Here is a 23,324-nt window from a genome sequence, read left to right as displayed (position 1 = left end):
AAATAGGCCCCTCCCACCTCACTCGATGTTTTGAGGCCTATTAGAAAAACACCTGAGAGACTCTTAATTAACCATGTGGGTTAAAAAAAACCTAAAACAGCCACAATGACCCCTTTAGTCCCTTCAAAAAAACATTATAATTGCATCATTTACTGAACAAACAAAAACGTTTTTTTCCTAACAGTGTCACCAGTAACTTATGAGCCCTTCAAGCAAGCTGAAATTCCTATCCAAGTGTCTGAATACAGCTTACCCTTCCCTCATGGGGATATTGCCAGCCTTTTCTAGAATTAACAGTCTGTCTAGAAAAAATAAAGACTGAACATACCTCATATGCAGCTTTAGCATGCAAACCGTTCCCCCAACTGAAGTTTTCCTGTACTCTTCAGCCCTTGTGAGAACAGCAGTGGATCTTAGTTACAAAGTGCTAAGATCATAATCCTCCTTGCAGAAATCTTCATCCCTTTTCTGCCAGAGAGTAAATAGTACACACCGGTACCATTTAAAATAAACTTTTGCTTGAGAAATAAAAAAACTACCATTTTTGTCAACACACTCGCTCTGCACTTCCTAGTTTCTTAGAGTAGGCAAAGAGAATGATTGGGGGGAGGAGTTAAGGGGGGAGCTATATAGACAGCTCTGCTGTGGGTGCTCTCTTTGCCACTTCCTGTTGGGAAGGAGAATATCCCACAAGTAAGGATGAATCCGTGGACTCGATACATCTTACAAGAGAAAAGCTATGCTCTTCACACCAGTACAAGTCCTCCACACTTTATGGTAGATACGACTAGTAACTGGCTTACGAGCTTGAACCAGAGTGTCGATAACACTCTCAGAAAACCCTCTCTTGGCTATGACTAAGCGTTCAATCTCCACGCAGTCAGCCTCAGAGAATCTAGGTTTTGATGAACGAAGGCACCCTGTATCAGCAGATCTCTGCAACAAAATAACCTCCACTAACAACCAGATCCACAAACTACGTCCTTCGTGGCCAAGACGGAGCAATCAGAATCACAGATGCTCGCTCCTCTGCTTGATGCGAGCCACCACACGAGGGAGAAGCAGAAATGGAGGAAAGAGATATAGGAGTCTCAACCTCCATGGTACGGATAGCGCATCCTTTTGTTGGCATCTATCAGTTCCGCTTGAGGATCCCTCAACCCGTACCTGGGTAGCTTGGTATTGAGGCAGGATGCTATGAGATCTATCTCCGGTGTCCCCCACTGCATATCTCTGCAAACACCTCGGGGTAAAGAGACCATTCCCATGGGTGAAATGAGTGCCTGCTGAGGAAGTCCGCTTCCCAGTTGTCTGCACCCGGAATGTGGATCGCTGACAGCGTACATTTGCGAGTCTCCGCCCACTCTAGTATCCAAGATACTTCTCTCATCGCCAAGGAACTTCTTGTTGCCGCTTGATGGTTGATATAGGCAACCGAGGTTATATTGTCCGATTGGAAGCTGATAAACTGGGACGAACCCAGAAGGGGCCAAGCCTTCAAGGCATTGAAGATTGTCTGGAGTTCCAAAATATTGATCGGAAAGGAGGACTCCTGATTCCACAGACCTTGTGCCTTCTTGGCACCCCAAACGACTCCCCAGCCAGAAAAGGCTTGCGTCCGTAGTCACAATCTCCCAGGACGGTGTCAAATAGCATGTGCCTTGGGAAAGATGATCTGGACAGAGCCCCCAGGAAAGCAAGTCTCGACAGGCTGTCCAACACGATCTGTTGAGATAGATCTGAATGGTCGCCGTTCCATTGTCTCAGCATGCATAGCTGTAAGGGTCTGAGGTGAAATCTGGCAAAAGGAATGAAGTCCATGCAAGACACCATGAGTCCGATTACCTCCATGACCCACTGAGGATCTCGAGGAGGCCTGGAGGGCAAGACATGCAGAAATTAGCTTGCAACGTCTCTGATCTGTGAGGAATATTCTCATGGATATCAAGTCTATTATAGTTCCCAGAAAATTCACCCTTGTACTTGGAGTAACAGAACTCTTTTCCAAGTTAAGCTTCCATCCATGTGATGGAAGAAGATTGAGAAGGGGCTCCGAATGTTCTTCCGCTAGACGAAAAGATGGTGCCTGTACCAAGATATCGTCCAGGAAAGGCGCTACTGCAATACCTTGTGTTCTGGCAACGGCTAGAAGAGCCCCCAGAACCTTTGTAAATATCCTTGGAGCAGTAGCTAAGCCAAAACGAAAGAGCTATGAACTGGAAGTGCTGGTCCAGAAAAGTAAACCTCAGGAACTGAAAATGTTCCCTGTGAATCGGGACGTGAAGGTATGCATCCTTCAGGTCTATTGTGTACATAAACTGTCATTCCTGAACCAGAGGAAGGATTGACCGTATAGTCTTCATCTTGAAAGGAGGGAACACTCAGAAACTTGTTTAGGCACTTTAGGTCCAGAAATGGACGAAAAGTTCCCTCCTTCTTTGGAACCACAAAAAGGTTTGAATAAAACCCCAAACCTCTTTCTGCTGTAGGCACCAGGACAATTACTCCTAGAGAGGAGAGATCCCGTACGCAACCTAAGAAGGCAGCCCTTCTTATCGAAAGACTGGAGAGTAGGAATCTGCCCCTGGGAGAATGAGACTTGAATCCTATCCTGTATCCTTGAGATACAACCTCCAGGACACAAGGATCCTGGAACCAAGCGTCTGAAAAAAGAGACAGTCTGCACCCTACTCGATCCGATCCCGGAGCCGCCCCTTCATGCCGATTTGTTCTTGGCGGGCTTCTTAGTCTGTTTGGACTTATTCCAGGAGTGAGCCGGCTTCCAAGTACTCTTGGGCTACTCGGACTTGGAAGAGGACTGCTGTCATTGTGACTTCTCAGCACGGAAGGAACGAAAATTAGACAGTTGCCGTCCCTTAGGTCTATTCTTCTTATCCTGCAGTGGAAAGGCACCTTTTCCTCCAGTAACCGTAGAGATAATGGAGTCCAGCCCTGGACCAAATAATGTCTTTCCCTTGAAGGAAAGAGAAAGGAGTCTGGATTTAGAAGTCATATCCGCAGACCAAGACTTCAACCAGAGAGCCTGGCGGGCTAGAACCACAAAGCCAGCAGCTTTTGCATTTATGTGAATAATCTGCATATTCACAGATGGAGTTAGCAATTCTCAGTGCTTTAATTCTCTCCTGAATATCCTCGAGGGGAGTCTCCACCTCAATGAGCTCCGACAATGTCGCACCAGTAGGTAGCTGCTCCAGCAACCGGGGCTACAGCTGCTGTCAGTTGAACTAAAAACCCTGTATGTTGAAACATCTTCCTCAGAAAAGTTTCCATTTTTTTATCCATAGGCTCTCTAAAAGAAGAACTATCCTCCGTTTTGACTACTTGTTTTTATTTGTCATTGGGGGTCTTTTTGACATCGACATTTGTTGACAACAATGTGTATTGTTAAATACCATTGTTGTCGACTTAGGGCTTATCTGTACTTATCTGATGGCTAAATTGAGTGACAATGTTGACGCTTTTAGCATCATGCGTACATGTCACTATACACACACCTCCTTAGACACTGAGGATTGGACAATCATACACACACACCTCCCTGACGTTACTGATAGTGTAATTGAGTGAGTGTGATGCGTCTAGCATTATGTGCACACGTCACTATACACGTCCCTTTAGATTCTGAGGATAGGATCAAGATACACACACCCCATCCTGACGTAACCGGTAGGGTTTCTGGAGCCGCAATGTTTAATTTTACTTTCTTATCGAGCGGTTAGACATACAGGACACTTTGTACTATGTTTACCTTATTATTTGTGATCCTTGTATATGTTTCCATTAGTCCATAGAGACAAACAAGATTGGGCCTAATAGATCTTTCAACTGATTATATTCAGCAGCGGTTCACTATACATAAAAGGAGATCACCTAATGTTTTTAACACATTTTTATATACATATTTTTAGATTCATTAGATGCCTACTATTTTTATATGTAGCCTTATTTATTGCATGCTCTATTTGAATCACTAAAGAAAAAATTTGGGTTCAGTGTTCTTTTAAGGAGATATAAATTATCAAACTGTACAAATAATCTCCCTGAAGGTGATATTAACCCTTGATCCTATTGAGGTATAAAGGAGGCACACTGTGACCCTGTATAGCGTTCTAAATTGTATAAAAAAAACTTACCCTCCATGATCCATGCTGTGGAACAGGCACAGCCTCTCAAGTGTGACAGTCTTGGAGCAGCACTTCTGACATGGACTTGAGTGTGTAGCAGCAAGCAGTGAAACTCGTCAACACTGATTGCCCAGGAGTTGTTAGCGACAGTCTGGATGGGTTCGCAGAAAAACTTTCCCTGCATCTCCAGATCTTCTCCTATAGTGACAAAAGGCAAAGAATGACTGGGGGATAGGGGAAGTGGGAGGGATATTTAAGCCTTTGGCTGTATTTGCCGCCTCCTGGTGGCCAGATGTTGTATTTCCCAACAGTAAGGAATGAAGTTGTGGACTCTCCCTACCTTATGGAAGGAAACTACACAGCATTTAAAAACACATCTTATTACATGGACCAAAAATCATACAAAGCTTTAAATGAGAGTTTAGATGAGTAGTTTTAAAAATGAATGAGGCCGGTCTCCCAAGGGGGGCTCAAGAGCAAATAAGGGGAGGTGCAGGAGCAGTGAAACTTTGCACTATTCTATGCAAACCACAAATAACAGTTGACTTTGGCAAAACATATAACCGTTAAAAGAACAGACAATGACACCTGCCATGTAGTAATTGAATAAGACAAAGGGCAGGATGTAGGTGGAAGAAAGGTACTAAGGCTGAACTTGCTCAGAGACTGCATTCCATTTGTTGTCTTAATCAGTAACAGGTGTAACAAACTGCAAATTGAAGCTTTATTGAAACCTTTATTTGGTTGAGCAGAATCAACTCTTCTGCCCATGAAAACAAAAAACAAAACAGGATTCTGAATCTCAGTAACGATAGTAAGTAGTCCAATTATGCTCAGTATGATACACAGCAAAGCAAAATACAGTATGCCAGGATAAAAATGTAAGCTTCATCAAAGGGCTCCTAGATACATAGGAAACCTTTCAGTACTCCAATCAATATTTATTTAGACGTTACAAGCCTAATACAGTTTAATCTGCGGTAGAGGATGAATTTCAATAACAATATGGGGTAGAAACCATTTGCATTTTCAAACATAAACAAGGAGATGCTTCTTCCAAAAGTAAAATGGAAAGTTGTTTAAAATGACATACCCTATCTGAATATATTAAGCAAAATATGTCCTTCTGACTATCTAACCCTAAAGGTTACTTTAACTCAATAACATTTACAGGGGTAGTAGCCTGTGATTTTTAAGACATGCTAAAATCAGCAAATATGAAAACAAAAACTTTACTTGGCTACACTGACCAGATGTGAACATTTGAATTATTGTTTTAATTTTAACATTAAAACAATTACATTGTCAGCTACCCTCAGATCTAGAAAATGCTTAAATAATAATTTATTATACCTGCTGTCAAGTGTTGCTGCTCTTGAAAGGTAACAATTTTTGCTATCTGTGCTCTCAGACTGGCAAGTTCATTTTCCAGTGCATTGATCTTCTGTAAAGCTTCTTCATTGGCAGCCGCCTGAGGTTTGACATCTGGATCTTCCTTTACCAGTACAGGTAAAGAGGTCTGTCTGCATATTGGCCTTTCAAAATACTGTGGGTTCTCCACAAAAGATGGAGATGGACTTGGAAAAAACTCTGACCTGCAAAATGCATAACATTTATTTCCCCAAACAATTGACATAGGGATAAAGTAATTTTAAATAAATATCTAAAAAATAATTTAAAACAAAAAAAAAACAAATGAGAGCATACCTGCCAAGCATGTTATGTCAAAGATAATACTAGTTTGTCTACAATTAAAATGTCTGCAAATGAATGACACCTAGCAACACAACTCAAATCACCAAAGCACATATTTTAAAGAAATCAAAACATAAGGTATTTTCTAAAAAAAATAGTGATGCATCTATTAATATTTATGGTATTAAAATGTGCCAGTAAAAGTTATTTTTGTATTAACAATATTGTGCAGAAATGCTAAGCTTCATAAGAGTATCACCTTCCGAAATGCAATACGTACCTATATTTTGACACCCAAAAAAACCTCTGCTTCAAATTTCAAGGCCTACCTGTCTAATCATAACCCTCTTGATCATACTGTTCTTAAAACAGGGACAGTAAAGTAAAAAAGTAAACTTAAATAAGGATAGAGCATGACATTTTAAACAACTTTCCAATTTACTTTAACTATCAGTTTTGCCTTTGTTAGAGTAATCCAAAGTGAGCTAATGGGTGTACACGTGTCTTGTAATACATAGTTGCAAACACTTTACTTCTGCCATAGAGTGCTAAACACAAATGCACGCTCCATAGCTCTTAAGTCTTCCTAGGTGTACTCTTCAACAAAGGATAACAATAGAATGAAGCAACACTGATAAGTTAAATGGAAAGATGTTTACAACTGCATGTTCTATCTGAATCATGAAAGTTTTTAATTTTGACTTTACTGTCCCTTTAATGCAGCGCGTTCCTACGTTAGCTAAAGCTATTAGTTGCTTTATTCAGCACAGGAGGACGGTACATTAAGGTGATCAACTGGATCAAGAGCGTTGCGATTAGACAGCAACCCTATGAGAAGTGTGTAAAAAAAAAACTGTGGAAGACAGACGGGCTTTGAAGAACAAAAGCAGAGAATGTTCTGGGGGTCAAAATATAGGTCAATATTGCATTTAGGAAGGTGACTTATGTTGCTTAGTATTTCTGCACACACTGCACAATAATGTTAACAAAAAAACAGAATTTATGTTTACCTGATAAATTACTTTCTCCAACGGTGTGTCCGGTCCACGGCGTCATCCTTACTTGTGGGATATTCTCTTCCCCAACAGGAAATGGCAAAGAGCCCAGCAAAGCTGGTCACATGATCCCTCCTAGGCTCCGCCTACCCCAGTCATTCGACCGACGTTAAGGAGGAATATTTGCATAGGAGAAACCATATGGTACCGTGGTGACTGTAGTTAAAGAAAATAAAATATCAGACCTGATTAAAAAAACCAGGGCGGGCCGTGGACCGGACACACCGTTGGAGAAAGTAATTTATCAGGTAAACATAAATTCTGTTTTCTCCAACATAGGTGTGTCCGGTCCACGGCGTCATCCTTACTTGTGGGAACCAATACCAAAGCTTTAGGACACGGATGAAGGGAGGGAGCAAATCAGGTCACCTAAATGGAAGGCACCACGGCTTGCAAAACCTTTCTCCCAAAAATAGCCTCAGAAGAAGCAAAAGTATCAAACTTGTAAAATTTGGTAAAAGTGTGCAGTGAAGACCAAGTCGCTGCCCTACATATCTGATCAACAGAAGCCTCGTTCTTGAAGGCCCATGTGGAAGCCACAGCCCTAGTGGAATGAGCTGTGATTCTTTCGGGAGGCTGCCGTCCGGCAGTCTCGTAAGCCAATCTGATGATGCTTTTAATCCAAAAAGAGAGAGAGGTAGAAGTTGCTTTTTGACCTCTCCTTTTACCGGAATAAACAACAAACAAGGAAGATGTTTGTCTAAAATCCTTTGTAGCATCTAAATAGAATTTTAGAGCGCGAACAACATCCAAATTGTGCAACAAACGTTCCTTCTTTGAAACTGGTTTCGGACACAGAGAAGGTACGATAATCTCCTGGTTAATGTTTTTGTTAGAAACAACTTTCGGAAGAAAACCAGGTTTAGTACGCAAAACCACCTTATCTGCATGGAACACCAGATAAGGAGGAGAACACTGCAGAGCAGATAATTCTGAAACTCTTCTAGCAGAAGAAATTGCAACCAAAAACAAAACTTTCCAAGATAATAATTTAATATCAACGGAATGCAAGGGTTCAAACGGAACCCCCTGAAGAACTGAAAGAACTAAATTGAGACTCCAAGGAGGAGTCAAAGGTTTGTAAACAGGCTTGATTCTAACCAGAGCCTGAACAAAGGCTTGAACATCTGGCACAGCTGCCAGCTTTTTGTGAAGTAACACCGACAAGGCGGAAATCTGTCCCTTCAGGGAACTTGCAGATAATCCTTTTTCCAATCCTTCTTGAAGGAAGGATAGAATCCTAGGAATCTTAACCTTGTCCCAAGGGAATCCTTTAGATTCACACCAACAGATATATTTTTTCCAAATCTTGTGGTAAATCTTTCGAGTTACAGGCTTTCTGGCCTGAACAAGAGTATCGATAACAGAATCTGAGAATCCTCGCTTCGATAAAATCAAGCGTTCAATCTCCAAGCAGTCAGCTGGAGTGAAACCAGATTCGGATGTTCGAACGGACCCTGAACAAGAAGGTCTCGTCTCAAAGGTAGCTTCCAAGGTGGAGCCGATGACATATTCACCAGATCTGCATACCAAGTCCTGCGTGGCCACGCAGGAGCTATCAAGATCACCGACGCCCTCTCCTGATTGATCCTGGCTACCAGCCTGGGGATGAGAGGAAACGGCGGGAACACATAAGCTAGTTTGAAGGTCCAAGGTGCTACTAGTGCATCCACTAGAGCCGCCTTGGGATCCCTGGATCTGGACCCGTAGCAGGGAACTTTGAAGTTCTGACGAGAGGCCATCAGATCCATGTCTGGAATGCCCCACAGCTGAGTGACTTGGGCAAAGATTTCCGGATGGAGTTCCCACTCCCCCGGATGCAATGTCTGACGACTCAGAAAATCCGCTTCCCAATTTTCCACTCCTGGGATGTGGATAGCAGACAGGTGGCAGGAGTGAGACTCCGCCCATAGAATGATTTTGGTCACTTCTTCCATCGCTAGGGAACTCCTTGTTCCCCCCTGATGGTTGATGTACGCAACAGTCGTCATGTTGTCTGATTGAAACCGTATGAACCTGGTCCTCACTAGCTGAGGCCAAGCCTTGAGAGCATTGAATATCGCTCTCAGTTCCAGAATATTTATCGGTAGAAGAGATTCTTCCCGAGACCAAAGACCCTGAGCTTTCAGGGATCCCCAGACCGCGCCCCAGCCCATCAGACTGGCGTCGGTCGTGACAATGACCCACTCTGGTCTGCGGAATGTCATCCCTTGTGACAGGTTGTCCAGGGACAGCCACCAACGGAGTGAGTCTCTGGTCCTCTGATTTACTTGTATCTTTGGAGACAAGTCTGTATAGTCCCCATTCCGCTGACTGAGCATGCACAGTTGTAATGGTCTTAGATGAATGCGCGCAAAAGGAACTATGTCCATTGCCGCTACCATCAACCCGATCACTTCCATGCACTGAGCTATGGAAGGAAGAGGAACGGAATGAAGTATCCGACAAGAGTCTAGAAGTTTTGTTTTTCTGGCCTCTGTTAGAAAAATCCTCATTTCTAAGGAGTCTATAATTGTTCCCAAGAAGGGAACCCTTGTTGACGGGGATAGAGAACTCTTTTCCACGTTCACTTTCCAGCCGTGAGATCTGAGAAAGGCCAGGACGATGTCCGTGTGAGCCTTTGCTTGAGGAAGGGACGACGCTTGAATCAGAATGTCGTCCAGGTAAGGTACTACTGCAATGCCCCTTGGTCTTAGCACCGCTAGAAGGGACCCTAGTACCTTTGTGAAAATCCTTGGAGCAGTGGCTAATCCGAAAGGAAGCGCCACGAACTGGTAATGTTTGTCCAGGAATGCAAACCTTAGGAACCGATGATGTTCCTTGTGGATAGGAATATGTAGATACGCATCCTTTAAATCCACCGTGGTCATGAATTGACCTTCCTGGATGGAAGGAAGAATAGTTCGAATGGTTTCCATCTTGAACGATGGAACCTTGAGAAACTTGTTTAAGATCTTGAGATCTAAGATTGGTCTGAACGTTCCCTCTTTTTTGGGAACTATGAACAGATTGGAGTAGAACCCCATCCCTTGTTCTCTTAATGGAACAGGATGAATCACTCCCATTTTTAACAGGTCTTCTACACAATGTAAGAACGCCTGTCTTTTTATGTGGTCTGAAGACAACTGAGACCTGTGGAACCTCCCCCTTGGGGGAAGTCCCTTGAATTCCAGAAGATAACCCTGGGAGACTATTTCTAGCGCCCAAGGATCCAGAACATCTCTTGCCCAAGCCTGAGCGAAGAGAGAGAGTCTGCCCCCCACCAGATCCGGTCCCGGATCGGGGGCCAATATTTCATGCTGTCTTGGTAGCAGTGGCAGGTTTCTTGGCCTGCTTTCCCTTGTTCCAGCCTTGCATTGGTCTCCAAGCTGGCTTGGCTTGAGAAGTATTACCCTCTTGCTTAGAGGACGTAGCACTTTGGGCTGGTCCGTTTTTACGAAAGGGACGAAAATTAGGTCTATTTTTTGCCTTGAAAGGCCGATCCTGAGGAAGGGCGTGGCCCTTACCCCCAGTGATATCAGAGATAATCTCTTTCAAGTCAGGGCCAAACAGCGTTTTCCCCTTGAAAGGAATGTTTAGTAGCTTGTTCTTGGAAGACGCATCAGCCGACCAAGATTTCAACCAAAGCGCTCTGCGCGCCACAATAGCAAACCCAGAATTCTTAGCCGCTAACCTAGCCAATTGCAAAGTGGCGTCTAGGGTGAAAGAATTAGCCAATTTGAGAGCATTGATTCTGTCCATAATCTCCTCATAAGGAGGAGAATCACTATCGAGCGCCTTTATCAGTTCATCAAACCAGAAACATGCGGCTGTAGTGACAGGGACAATGCATGAAATTGGTTGTAGAAGGTAACCCTGCTGAACAAACATCTTTTTAAGCAAACCTTCTAATTTTTTATCCATAGGATCTTTGAAAGCACAACTATCCTCTATGGGTATAGTGGTGCGTTTGTTTAAAGTAGAAACCGCTCCCTCGACCTTGGGGACTGTCTGCCATAAGTCCTTTCTGGGGTCGACCATAGGAAACAATTTTTTTTAAATATGGGGGGAGGGACGAAAGGAATACCGGGCCTTTCCCATTCTTTATTAACAATGTCCGCCACCCGCTTGGGTATAGGAAAAGCTTCTGGGAGCCCCGGCACCTCTAGGAACTTGTCCATTTTACATAGTTTCTCTGGGATGACCAACTTTTCACAATCATCCAGAGTGGATAATACCTCCTTAAGCAAAATGCGGAGATGTTCCAACTTAAATTTAAATGCAATCACATCAGGTTCAGCCTGTTGAGAAATGTTCCCTGAATCAGTAATTTCTCCCTCAGACAAAACCTCCCTGGCCCCCTCAGATTGGGTTAGGGGCCCTTCAGAGATATTAATATCAGCGTCGTCATGCTCTTCAGTAACTAAAACAGAGCAGCCACGCTTACGCTGACAAGGGTTCATTTTGGCTAAAATGTTTTTGACAGAATTATCCATTACAGCCGTTAATTGTTGCATAGTAAGGAGTATTGGCGCGCTAGATGTACTAGGGGCCTCCTGAGTGGGCAAGACTCGTGTAGACGAAGGAGGGAATGATGCAGTACCATGCTTACTCCCCTCACTTGAGGAATCATCTTGGGCATCATTGTCATTATCACATAAATCACATTTATTTAAATGAATAGGAATTCTGGCTTCCCCACATTCAGAACACAGTCTATCTGGTAGTTCAGACATGTTAAACAGGCATAAACTTGATAAGAAAGTACAAAAAACGTTTTAAAATAAAACCGTTACTGTCACTTTAAATTTTAAACTGAACACACTTTATTACTGCAATTGCGAAAAAACATGAAGGAATTGTTCAAAATTCACCAAATTTTCACCACAGTGTCATAAAGCCTTAAAAGTATTGCACACCAAATTTGGAAGCTTTAACCCTTAAAATAACGGAACCGGAGCCGTTTTAAAACTTTAACCCCTTTACAGTCCCTGGTATCTGCTTTGCTGAGACCCAACCAAGCCCCAAGGGGAATACGATACCAAATGACGCCTTCAGAAAGTCTTTTCTAAGTATCAGAGCTCCTCTCACATGCGACTGCATGCCATGCCTCTCAAAAACAAGTGCGCCACACCGGCGCGAAAATGAGGCTCTGCTTATGCTTTGGGAAAGCCCCTAAGAAATAAGGTGTCTAATACAGTGCCTGCCGATATTATTATATCGAAATACCCAGATAAAATGATTCCTCAAGGCTAAATATGTGTTAATAATGAATCGATTTAGCCCAGAAAAGTCTACAGTCTTAATAAGCCCTTGTGAAGCCCTTATTTACGATCGTAATAAACATGGCTTACCGGATCCCATAGGGAAAATGACAGCTTCCAGCATTACATCGTCTTGTTAGAATGTGTCATACCTCAAGCAGCAAGAGACTGCACACTGTTCCCCCAACTGAAGTTAATTGCTCTCAACAGTCCTGTGTGGAACAGCCATGGATTTTAGTTACGGTTGCTAAAATCATTTTCCTCATACAAACAGAAATCTTCATCTCTTTTCTGTTTCTGAGTAAATAGTACATACCAGCACTATTTCAAAATAACAAACTCTTGATTGAATAATAAAAAACTACAGTTAAACACTAAAAAACTCTAAGCCATCTCCGTGGAGATGTTGCCTGTACAACGGCAAAGAGAATGACTGGGGTAGGCGGAGCCTAGGAGGGATCATGTGACCAGCTTTGCTGGGCTCTTTGCCATTTCCTGTTGGGGAAGAGAATATCCCACAAGTAAGGATGACGCCGTGGACCGGACACACCTATGTTGGAGAAATAATGTTTATTGGCCATCAGATATTTCTTATAAATATATTTGGGAAAACAGACTTAATGAAAATAAATCTTACCTCACTCTTGCATACGTTTCCCCCTGCTCATTAGCTACCCATCCAACATCAGCAAAAGAAGCCACTGGAACTCCATTATTTAATTCCAAAGCATAAGGTAAAAGCTGAGATTAAAAAAAAACATTTCAGTCTGACATTAACAGCAATACTAACAGAAAAGAAAAATTAATGGATAATGTAATTATAATATGCATAAATTAAGTTTACAAAAGATATGGATTATTAGAGATATGGCATTTTTCATCAGTCACCTTCACTGGAACCGACTTAATTCCGTATGACATATATCCTTCTACTAGACATAAGATTGCACCTATGTTAATGTAATGTTTCCTATAAACTGATATTAGGTTACAGTGATGGTAAATTTACTTCCATAACTTCACATAGTATGAAAACTCTTCTCCTAAATAGCATATTGATATGCTTATTTTGTTCCAATGTCAAATCAACTTTTAAAACTGAGCATTTTTGTCAGGCCCCGTTACCTGATTCAATGCAGCCTCTCTGAATAATTTTCCCTTAGGCTTCTTTGACTGGCAGCTCTTTCAGCCAATCAGAGCCTCAACATGCGCCCCATGTAAGTTAATAACAGCACGCTCCCATGCTTGGAACTCAGGCTGGAAGTTGAACTGCCCAAACGCAACTGCTACACTATTTGCGCAACATAAACAGTGAGGCTACTTACAGTATGTTAACAGTAAGCAGCCTCACTGTTTATGTTTTTTAGTTACAATATTTGGCTCTTTCATTCATGAAAGGCTTTGTAAACACCTTTTTTTTTCCTTCTAATTACCCTTTCATGTTTTCAGAGATATTTCGCAGTTCATCCGCCCTTAATGGATACTCTATTTCTTACTTCAGTGACAATTCAAGCTGTAGTTAATCATATCATGCCCCCTTTGGCCTCCAAAACCAGGGACGTTATTTACTTGTTGGAAGCCAAAGGGGCCGCTATACAATTGGCTTCAGCCTGAATTGTTACTAAAGTAAGAAATAGAGTATCCGTTAAGGGCAGAGGAATGGCGGAATATATGAAAACATGAAAGGGTAATTATTAAAAAATAAAATAAAAAAAAAAGCTTTTACAAAGCCTTTCATGAATGAAAGTGCCAATGTTTTACTTTACGATTACAAATATTGTAACTAAAAACGATTAAGTTTACCATCACTTTAACCTTAAGATCACAAATTTACAACTTTGTTCACAGAGTAAACAAAAAGGCATGCACGTATGCATATGAACACATTTAATAAAACACAACACTGAAATAGTAACTGACCTATTATAGATCCTGTGCACATTCTTTTCATAGTAAAGCTGATATAGTAAGAAAGAAGAAAAAATTACAGGAAGATTCAGGCAGCAGAAAAAAAGAAGAAACAGCTAGGAAGAGAGTAAAAATTAAAATGCATATAAATGTAAAGGAAACCATTCTTCTTTAATGGATAATAAAATTCCCACTGGTAGTTAAATCATGCCGATAGCATGTTTTCATAAATCTAATGTTTGTAAAATGTAGAAAGAAAATAAAAAAAATTTAAGTAAAATTTGGCTAAAGATATAATTGATGCTGAATGATTTGAGTATACAAACATATCTATTAAAATAAGCACAGTTTATGTATGTAGTAAATCAGAAAGTTTTTACCATTCAAGCTCGTTCCTATTGATCATTCCAAATGAGAAGTGCATTTTAGTCAACTCCTCTCTAGAATACCGTCTTACACCAAGTTCTAGGATCTACGACATAAATTTGTGTGTGTTCTGCCCAATATGTTGCATGTATGATCAACTAGTAAACAGAAAATAAATCCAAGTATTATATATCTTATATCCTTAGATAATACTCACCAGTGAGATACCTTTTCGTAAATGGGAATGAACACCTTCATTTTGAATTGAATGACAAGAACACAAATACACATGGGAAGGGAACCTGGTGAATACTTTCAAGGGATATGAGCCACAGCCAAGATACAGAAAGTGATATTTGGATTTGTTTTCTTGCTTTCCTCACTCACCTTAGACATATACTCATAGAAAGTTATTACAAAGCAACACATAATTGAGTGTGAAATATGAAATAAAGGAATATGCACTGCAAAAGAGGTTTATTATGATATAACAATAAAAAAAAAAAAAATCAAAATCCTGCCGCTTAGTGTTGTAGTAAATTTGTACCAGTAAATACAAGCATACCAGACTTCTGCATGAAAAGTACAGAAGAAAGTGCATCTTCATCCAATGACCATGAGGCTGAGATTGTAGAGTGATCTCCAAGCCCATCTGTAATTGGAACTCCTGGTTACCTTTTAGATGTAAAGTACTATCCAATGTGGACTAGCAGTCTTATATGGTGCAAGGACTTTATATTGTCCATGATAAATGACAACAGCCGTTTTGTCCTCAACATAAATATGTAGGCATCTAATAGCATGTGTTTAACAAGTATGGAACAAACATGGATAGAAATTCAGCTACAGTGCACAGCACCACCTTGTCCTGATAAAACAAGAAGTATAATCACAACCCTTTAGAAAAGCTTAGGAATTGATTTATGTTTAAAAAAAACCATAGGCTTTAATAAAAAAAAAATTAAAAAAAAAGTCATAAACTTTTCTAAAGGATTGTGATCAACGTCTAAATTTGATTCTACTGCTAGTGTTTTAAAGTGTTGAAATAAGCTGTACACTTACATTTCTTATTTGCTTAAAAGGGACATTCCAGCCAAAATTGAAATCTCCATGGATGCATTTCAGTTTTGAATAGAATCATTTTTGTAATATAAAATGTATTGGCAATAATACTTCTAATAAAAGCTATGGGGGTTTCAAAAGTCTATTTAAGTATGCACCGTGCACCAGCATTTTAAAAAACAGCACTTGCTCAGAGAGCTTTTGTTGCTTGTACCATCTGGTAATGACTCAATTTGTTAATTACTAACATGATACAAGCCCCACTGGTGATCTGAGTAGCTACAGTATTTAAAATGCTGGTGCGCTGAGAATATCTAGCTATGCTTCACATGCACGTGCAGAGAAAAATGCTAACACTAAAACAGTGTTAACTTTTACTAGAAGCATTTTTGCCAATACATGTATATTGCAAATATGTTTCCATTCAAAAATGTAATTCACCAATGTGCATTTAAATTTTGACTGAAATGTCCCTTTAAAAAAAACCCTGTGGGGCTAGGATGAAAGATCAGTCCCTGATGAAGTACCCCCTGAAACATATGCAACACACAAAGGCTTAACTGCTAATCGCAGTAATGGGTACTGTAGAATCCACATGACAGCAATACATTTTGCTTTTTTTTTTTCTTGATTCTGCATGGAAGCTACAGTATCAATGATAATGGAGGAAATACATAAAAACATAATTTATGCTTACCTGATAAATTTATTTCTCTTGTAGTGTATCCAGTCCACGGATCATCCATTACTTATGGGATATTAACTCCTCCCCAACAGGAAGTGCAAGAGGATTCACCCAGCAGAGCGGCTATATAGCTCCTCCCCTAACTGCCATTACCAGTCATTCGACCAAAAACATGCAGAGAAAGGAAAACCATAGGGTGCAGTGGTGACTGTAGTTTAATGGAAAAATTACCTGCCTTAAAGTGACAGGGCGGGCCGTGGACTGGATACACTACAAGAGAAATAAATTTATCAGGTAAGCATAAATTATGTTTTCTCTTGTTAAGTGTATCCAGTCCACGGATCATCCATTACTTATGGGATACCAATACCAAAGCTAAAGTACACGGATGACGGGAGGGACAGGCAGGCTCTTTATACGGAAGGAACCACTGCCTGAAGAACCTTTCTCCCAAAAACAGCCTCCGAAGAAGCAAAAGTGTCAAATTTGTAAAATTTGGAAAAAGTATGAAGAGAAGACCAAGTTGCAGCCTTGCAAATCTGTTCAACAGAAGCCTCATTCTTAAAGGCCCAAGTGGAAGCCACAGCTCTAGTAGAATGTGCTGTAATTCTTTCAGGAGGCTGCTGTCCAGCAGTCTCATAGGCTAACCGTATTATGCTACGAAGCCAAAAGGAGAGAGAGGTAGCCGAAGCTTTTTGACCTCTCCTCTGACCAGAATAAACGACAAACAGGGAAGACGTTTGTCGAAAATCCTTAGTTGCCTGTAGATAAAATTTCAGGGCACGGACTACATCTAGATTGTGTAGCAGACGTTCCTTTTTCGAAGAAGGATTAGGACACAAAGATGGAACCACAATCTCTTGATTGATATTCCTGTTAGTGACCACCTTAGGTAGGAACCCAGGTTTAGTACGCAGAACTACCTTGTCTGAATGAAAAATCAGATAAGGAGAATCACAATGTAAGGCAGATAACTCAGAGACTCTTCGAGCCGAGGAAATCGCCATTAAAAACAGAACTTTCCAAGATAACAACTTGATATCAATGGAATGAAGGGGTTCAAACGGAACCCCCTGTAAAACATTAAGAACTAAGTTCAAACTCCATGGTGGAGCAACAGTTTTAAACACAGGCTTGATCCTAGCTAAAGCCTGACAAAAAGCTTGAACGTCCGGAACTTCTGACAGACGTTTGTGTAAAAGAATGGACAGAGCTGAAATCTGTCCCTTTAAGGAACTAGCGGATAAACCCTTTTCTAAACCTTCTTATAGAAAAGACAATATCCTCGGAATCCAAACCTTACTCCATGAGTAACTCTTGGATTCGCACCAATATAAGTATTTGCGCCATATCTTATGGTAAATCTTTCTGGTAACAGGCTTCCTAGCCTGTATTAAGGTATCAATAACTGACTCAGAAAAACCACGTTTTGATAAAATCAAGCGTTCAATTTCCAAGCAGTCAGCTTCAGAGAAATTAGATTTTGATGTTTGAAGGGACCCTGGATCAGAAGGTCCTGTTTCAGAGGTAGCGACCAAGGTGGACAGGATGACATGTCCACTAGATCTGCATACCAAGTCCTGCGTGGCCATGCAGGCGCTATTAGAATCACTGATGCTCTCTCCTGTTTGATTCTGGCAATCAATCGAGGAAGCATCGGGAAGGGTGGAAACACATAAGCCATCCCGAAGGTCCAAGGTGCTGTCAAAGCATCTATCAGAACCGCTCCCGGATCCCTGGATCTGGACCCGTAACGAGGAAGCTTGGCGTTCTGTCGAGACGCCATGAGATCTATCTCTGGTTTGCCCCAACGTCGAAGTATTTGGGCAAAGACCTCCGGATGAAGTTCCCACTCCCCCGGATGAAAAGTCTGACGACTTAAGAAATCCGCCTCCCAGTTCTCCACTCCCGGGATGTGGATTGCTGACAGGTGGCAAGAGTGAGACTCTGCCCAGCGAATTATCTTTGATACTTCCATCATTGCTAGGGAGCTTCTGGTCCCTCCCTGATGGTTGATGTAAGCTACAGTCGTGATGTTGTCCGACTGAAACCTGATGAACCCTCGAGTTGTTAACTGGGGCCAAGCCAGAAGGGCATTGAGAACTGCTCTCAATTCCAGAATGTTTATTGGTAGGAGACTCTCCTCCTGATTCCATTGTCCCTGAGCCTTCAGAGAATTCCAGACAGCGCCCCAACCTAGTAGGCTGGCGTCTGTTGTTACAATTGTCCAGTCCGGCCTGCTGAATGGCATCCCCCTGGACAGATGTGGCCGAGAAAGCCACCATAGAAGAGAATTTCTGGTCTCTTGATCCAGATTCAGAGTAGGGGACAAGTCTGACAATTCCACTGACTTAGCATGCACAATTGCAGCGGTCTGAGATGTAGGCGTGCAAAGGGTACTATGTCCATTGCTGCTACCATTAAGCCGATCACCTCCATGCATTGAGCTACTGACGGGTGTTGAATGGAATGAAGGACACGGCATGCATTTTGAAGCTTTGTTAACCTGTCTTCTGTCAGGTAAATCTTCATTTCTACAGAATCTATAAGAGTCCCCAAGAAGGGAACTCTTGTGAGTGGAAAGAGAGAACTCTTCTTTTCGTTCACCTTCCATCCATGCGACCTTAGAAATGCCAGTGATACAACTCTGTATGAGACTTGGCAGTTTGAAAGCTTGAAGCTTGTATCAGAATGTCGTCTAGGTACGGAGCTACCGCAATTCCTCGCGGTCTTAGTACCGCCAGAAGAGCACCCAGAACCTTTGTGAAGATTCTCGGAGCCGTAGCCAATCCGAATGGAAGAGCTACAAACTGGTAATGCCTGTCTAGAAAGGCAAACCTTAGATACCGGTAATGATCTTTGTGAATCGGTATGTGAAGGTAAGCATCCTTTAAATCCACTGTGGTCATGTACTGACCCTTTTGGATCATGGGTAAAATTGTCCGAATAGTTTCCATTTTGAACGATGGAACTCTTAGGAATTTGTTTAGGATCTTTAAATCCAAGATTGGCCTGAAAGTTCCCTCTTTTTTGGGAACCACAAACAGATTTGAGTAAAACCCTTGTCCTTGTTCCGACCGCGGAACCGGATGGATCACTCCCATTAATAAAAGATCTTGTACGCAGCGTAGAAACGCCTCTTTCTTTATTTGGTTTGTTGACAACCTTGACAGATGAAATCTCCCTCTTGGGGGAGAGAATTTGAAGTCTAGAAGGTATCCCTGAGATATGATCTCTAACGCCCAGGGATCCTGGACATCTCTTGCCCAAGCCTGGGCGAAGAGAGAAAGTCTGCCCCCACTAGATCCGTTCCCGGATCGGGGGCCCTCGATTCATGCTGTCTTAGGGGCAGCAGCAGGTTTCCTGGCCTGCTTGCCCTTGTTCCAGGACTGGTTAGGTCTCCAGCCTTGTCTGTAGCGAGCAACAGCTCCTTCCTGTTTTGGTGCAGAGGAAGTTGATGCTGCTCCTGCTTTGAAATTACGAAAGGAACGAAAATTAGACTGTCTAGCCTTAGGTTTGGCTCTGTCTTGAGGCAGGGCATGGCCTTTACCTCCTGTAATGTCAGCGATAATTTCTTTCAACCCGGGCCCGAATAAGGTCTGCCCTTTGAAAGGTATATTAAGCAATTTAGATTTAGAAGTAACGTCAGCTGACCAGGATTTTAGCCACAGTGCTCTGCGTGCCTGAATGGCGAATCCGGAATTCTTAGCCGTAAGTTTAGTTAAATGTACTACGGCATCTGAAATAAATGAGTTAGCTAACTTAAGGGCTTTAAGCTTGTGTGTAATCTCATCTAATGGAGCTGATTCAAGTGTCTCTTCCAGAGACTCAAACCAAAATGCTGCTGCAGCCGTGACAGGCGCAATGTATGCAAGAGGTTGCAATATAAAACCTTGTTGAACAAACATTTTCTTAAGGTAACCCTCTAACTTTTTATCCATTGGATCTGAAAAGGCACAGCTATCCTCCACCGGGATAGTGGTACGCTTAGCTAAAGTAGAAACTGCTCCCTCCACCTTAGGGACCGTTTGCCATAAGTCCCGTGTGGTGGCGTCTATTGGAAACATCTTTCTAAATATCGGAGGGGGTGAGAACGGCATACCGGGTCTATCCCACTCCTTAGTAACAATTTCAGTAAGTCTCTTAGGTATAGGAAAAAACGTCAGTACTCGCCGGTACCGCAAAATATTTATCCAACCTACACATTTTCTCTGGTATTGCAACTGTGTTACAATCATTCAGAGCCGCTAACACCTCCCCTAGTAATACACGGAGGTTTTCCAGCTTAAATTTAAAATTTGAAATATCTGAATCCAGTTTGTTTGGATCAGAACCGTCACCCGCAGAATGAAGCTCTCCGTCCTCATGTTCTGCAAATTGTGACGCAGTGTCTGACATGGCCCTAATATTATCAGCGCACTCTGTTCTCACCCCAGAGTGATCACGCTTACCTCTTAGTTCTGGTAATTTAGCCAAAACTTCAGTCATAACAGTAGCCATATCCTGTAATGTGATTTGTAATGGCCGCCCAGATGTACTCGGCGCTACAATATCACGCACCTCCCGAGCGGGAGATGCAGGTACTGACACGTGAGGCGAGTTAGTCGGCATAACTCTCCCCTCGTTGTTTGGTGAAATATGTTCAATTTGTACAGATTGACTTTTATTTAAAGTAGCATCAATACAGTTAGTACATAAATTTCTATTGGGCTCCACTTTGGCTTTAGCACATATAGCACAGATATCTTCCTCTGAATCAGACATGTTTAACACACTAGCAAATAAACTAGCAACTTGGAAATACTTTTCAAGTAATTTACTATAATATGAAAACGTACTGTGCCTATAAGAAGCACAGAAAAAGTTATGACAGTTGAAAATTAATAAACTGAAAAGTTATAGCATCAAATCTTTGTAAAAAACACAATTTTAGCAAAGGATTGCTCCCATTAGCAAAGGATAACTAACCCTGATAGCAGAAAAAAAATACAGAAATAAACGTTTTTTTATCACAGTCAACTACAATCTCACAGCTCTGCTGTGAGTGATTACCTCCCTCAAAACAAGTTTTGAAGACCCCTGAGTTCTGTAGAGATGAACCGGATCATGCAGGGAAGACAATAAACTTCTGACTGAATTTTTTGATGCGTAGCAAAAGCACCAAAAAAGGCCCCTCCCCCTCACACATAACAGTGAGAGAGATCAGTAAACTGTCATAAATTAAATAAAACGACTGCCAAGTGGAAAAAAATAGTGCCCAAAACATTTTTTCACCCAGTACCTCAGAAAATTAAACGATTTTACATGCCAGCAAAAAACGTTTAACATTAATAAATTGAGTGTTATTAAAAAGCCTGTTGCTAGTCCCTGCAAATTAGGCTAAAGTTTTATGCATACAGTATAATTCCAGTGAAGTGCCATTCCCCAGAATACTGAAGTGTAAAATATACATACATGACAGCCTGATACCAGTTGCTGCTACTGCATTTAAGGCTGAGTTTACATTATATCGGTATGGCAGAATTTTCTCATCAATTCCATTGTCAGAAAATAATAAGCTGCTACATACCTCTTTGCAGATTAATCTGCCCGCTGTCCCCTGATCTGAAGTTTACCTCTCCTCAGATGGCCGAGAAACAGCAATATGATCTTAACTACTCCGGCTAAAATCATAGAAAAACTCAGGTAGATTCTTCTTCAAATTCTACCAGAGAAGGAATAACACACTCCGGTGCTATTATAAAATAACAAACTTTTGATTGAAGGTATGAAACTAAGTATAATCACCACAGTCCTCTCACACATCCTATCTATTCGTTGGGTGCAAGAGAATGACTGGTAATGGCAGTTAGGGGAGGAGCTATATAGCAGCTCTGCTGGGTGAATCCTCTTGCACTTCCTGTTGGGGAGGAGTTAATATCCCATAAGTAATGGATGATCCGTGGACTGGATACACTTAACAAGAGAAACAAATTTAAATACTACTTCTGAAGAAAAAACAAAAAAATGTATGCTGATAAATGTATTTATTTCCGGGCATGGAGAGTCCACGATTTCATTCCAATTACTTGTGGGAATTCAACTCCTGGCCAGCAGGAGGAGGCAAAGAGCACCTCAGCAGAGCTGTTAAGTGTCACTTCCCTTACTCATAATCCCCAGTCATTCGCCCGAAGGAAAATGGAAAAAGAAGATAACACAAGGGTATAGAGGTGCCTGAGGTTTGTACCAAAGAACTGCCGTCTTAAATTTAAATAAGGGCAGGTCGTGGACTCTCCATGCCCGGAAATAAATCAATTTATCAGGTAAGCATAAATTTTGTTTTCTTTCCTATGGCATGGAGAGTCCACGATTTCATTCCAATTACTAGTGGGAAACAATACCCAAGCTAGAGGACACAGAATGAAAGGGAGGGAGAGCAAGACAGGCGGATCTTAAAATAAGGCACTACAGCTTGAAGAACTTTTCTCCCAAAGGAAGCCTCAGCAGAGACAAAAGTATCAAATTGGTATAATTTGGAAAAAGGAATGCAATGAGGACCATGTTGCCACCTTGCAAATTTGTTCCACAGAAGCTTAATTTTAAAAAAAAAACCCTGAAGGAGGGACAGCCCTAGTGGAATGAGCCGTAATACTCTAAGGAGGCTGTTCTCCAGCTGTCTCATTATGCAGTTTAAGGAGGACTCTCTTTTCACCTGGATTGCAGATAACCTTAACAGAATAAATATGCCCCTGAGGGGACAAGACTTGAATTCTATCCTGTATCCCTGGGAAACTACTTTCACAGGCAAGGATCTGGGACACCTGGAATCCAAGCCTGTGGAAAGGAAAGCCTGCCCCCTAGTTGATCTATGATTGGATCGGGGATGGCCCCTTCATGCTGACTTAAATACAGAGGAAGGTTTTTTTTTTGTTTTTTTTAAATACTTCTCCTTATTCCAAGGTTGACCGGATCTCCATGAAGTCCTGGATTGCTCCGACTTTTAAGAGGAAAATGAAGACCTTTGTCCCTTGAAGTTACTAAAGGGACAAAAATTAGATTCTGTCGACCCGATAGGTCTACCCTTCCTGTCCTGAAGAAGGATTTCCCCCAGTAATTTTGGAAATGATCGTGGCCAGACCAGGTTCAAACAGGGGACAGAAGACTGAATTTGGATGTAACATCTGCC

The 23,324-nt window shown here is 41.7% G+C and overlaps 1 protein-coding gene across 2 annotated transcripts in view; it reads right to left on the bottom strand.

Moving 5' to 3' along the window:
• The window catches only part of MTFR1 (mitochondrial fission regulator 1), a 202,670-nt gene that overhangs the window by 65,133 nt on the left and 114,213 nt on the right, over positions 1-23,324 (bottom strand). For both annotated transcript variants that reach the window (XM_053715077.1, XM_053715078.1), the window contains 2 exons: positions 12,776-12,879; positions 5,499-5,740 (listed from right to left, as the gene is read on the bottom strand). In XM_053715077.1, coding sequence (XP_053571052.1) covers positions 5,499-5,740; positions 12,776-12,879 — 346 coding nt within the window. The remainder of the gene's footprint in view (positions 1-5,498; positions 5,741-12,775; positions 12,880-23,324) is intronic.

Source organism: Bombina bombina, chromosome 5, assembly GCF_027579735.1.
Source record: "Bombina bombina isolate aBomBom1 chromosome 5, aBomBom1.pri, whole genome shotgun sequence".
NCBI lineage: Eukaryota > Metazoa > Chordata > Amphibia > Anura > Bombinatoridae > Bombina > Bombina bombina.
The sequence above is the reverse complement of the archived record's forward strand: the minus strand, read 5'-3'. Positions and strand labels throughout refer to the sequence as shown.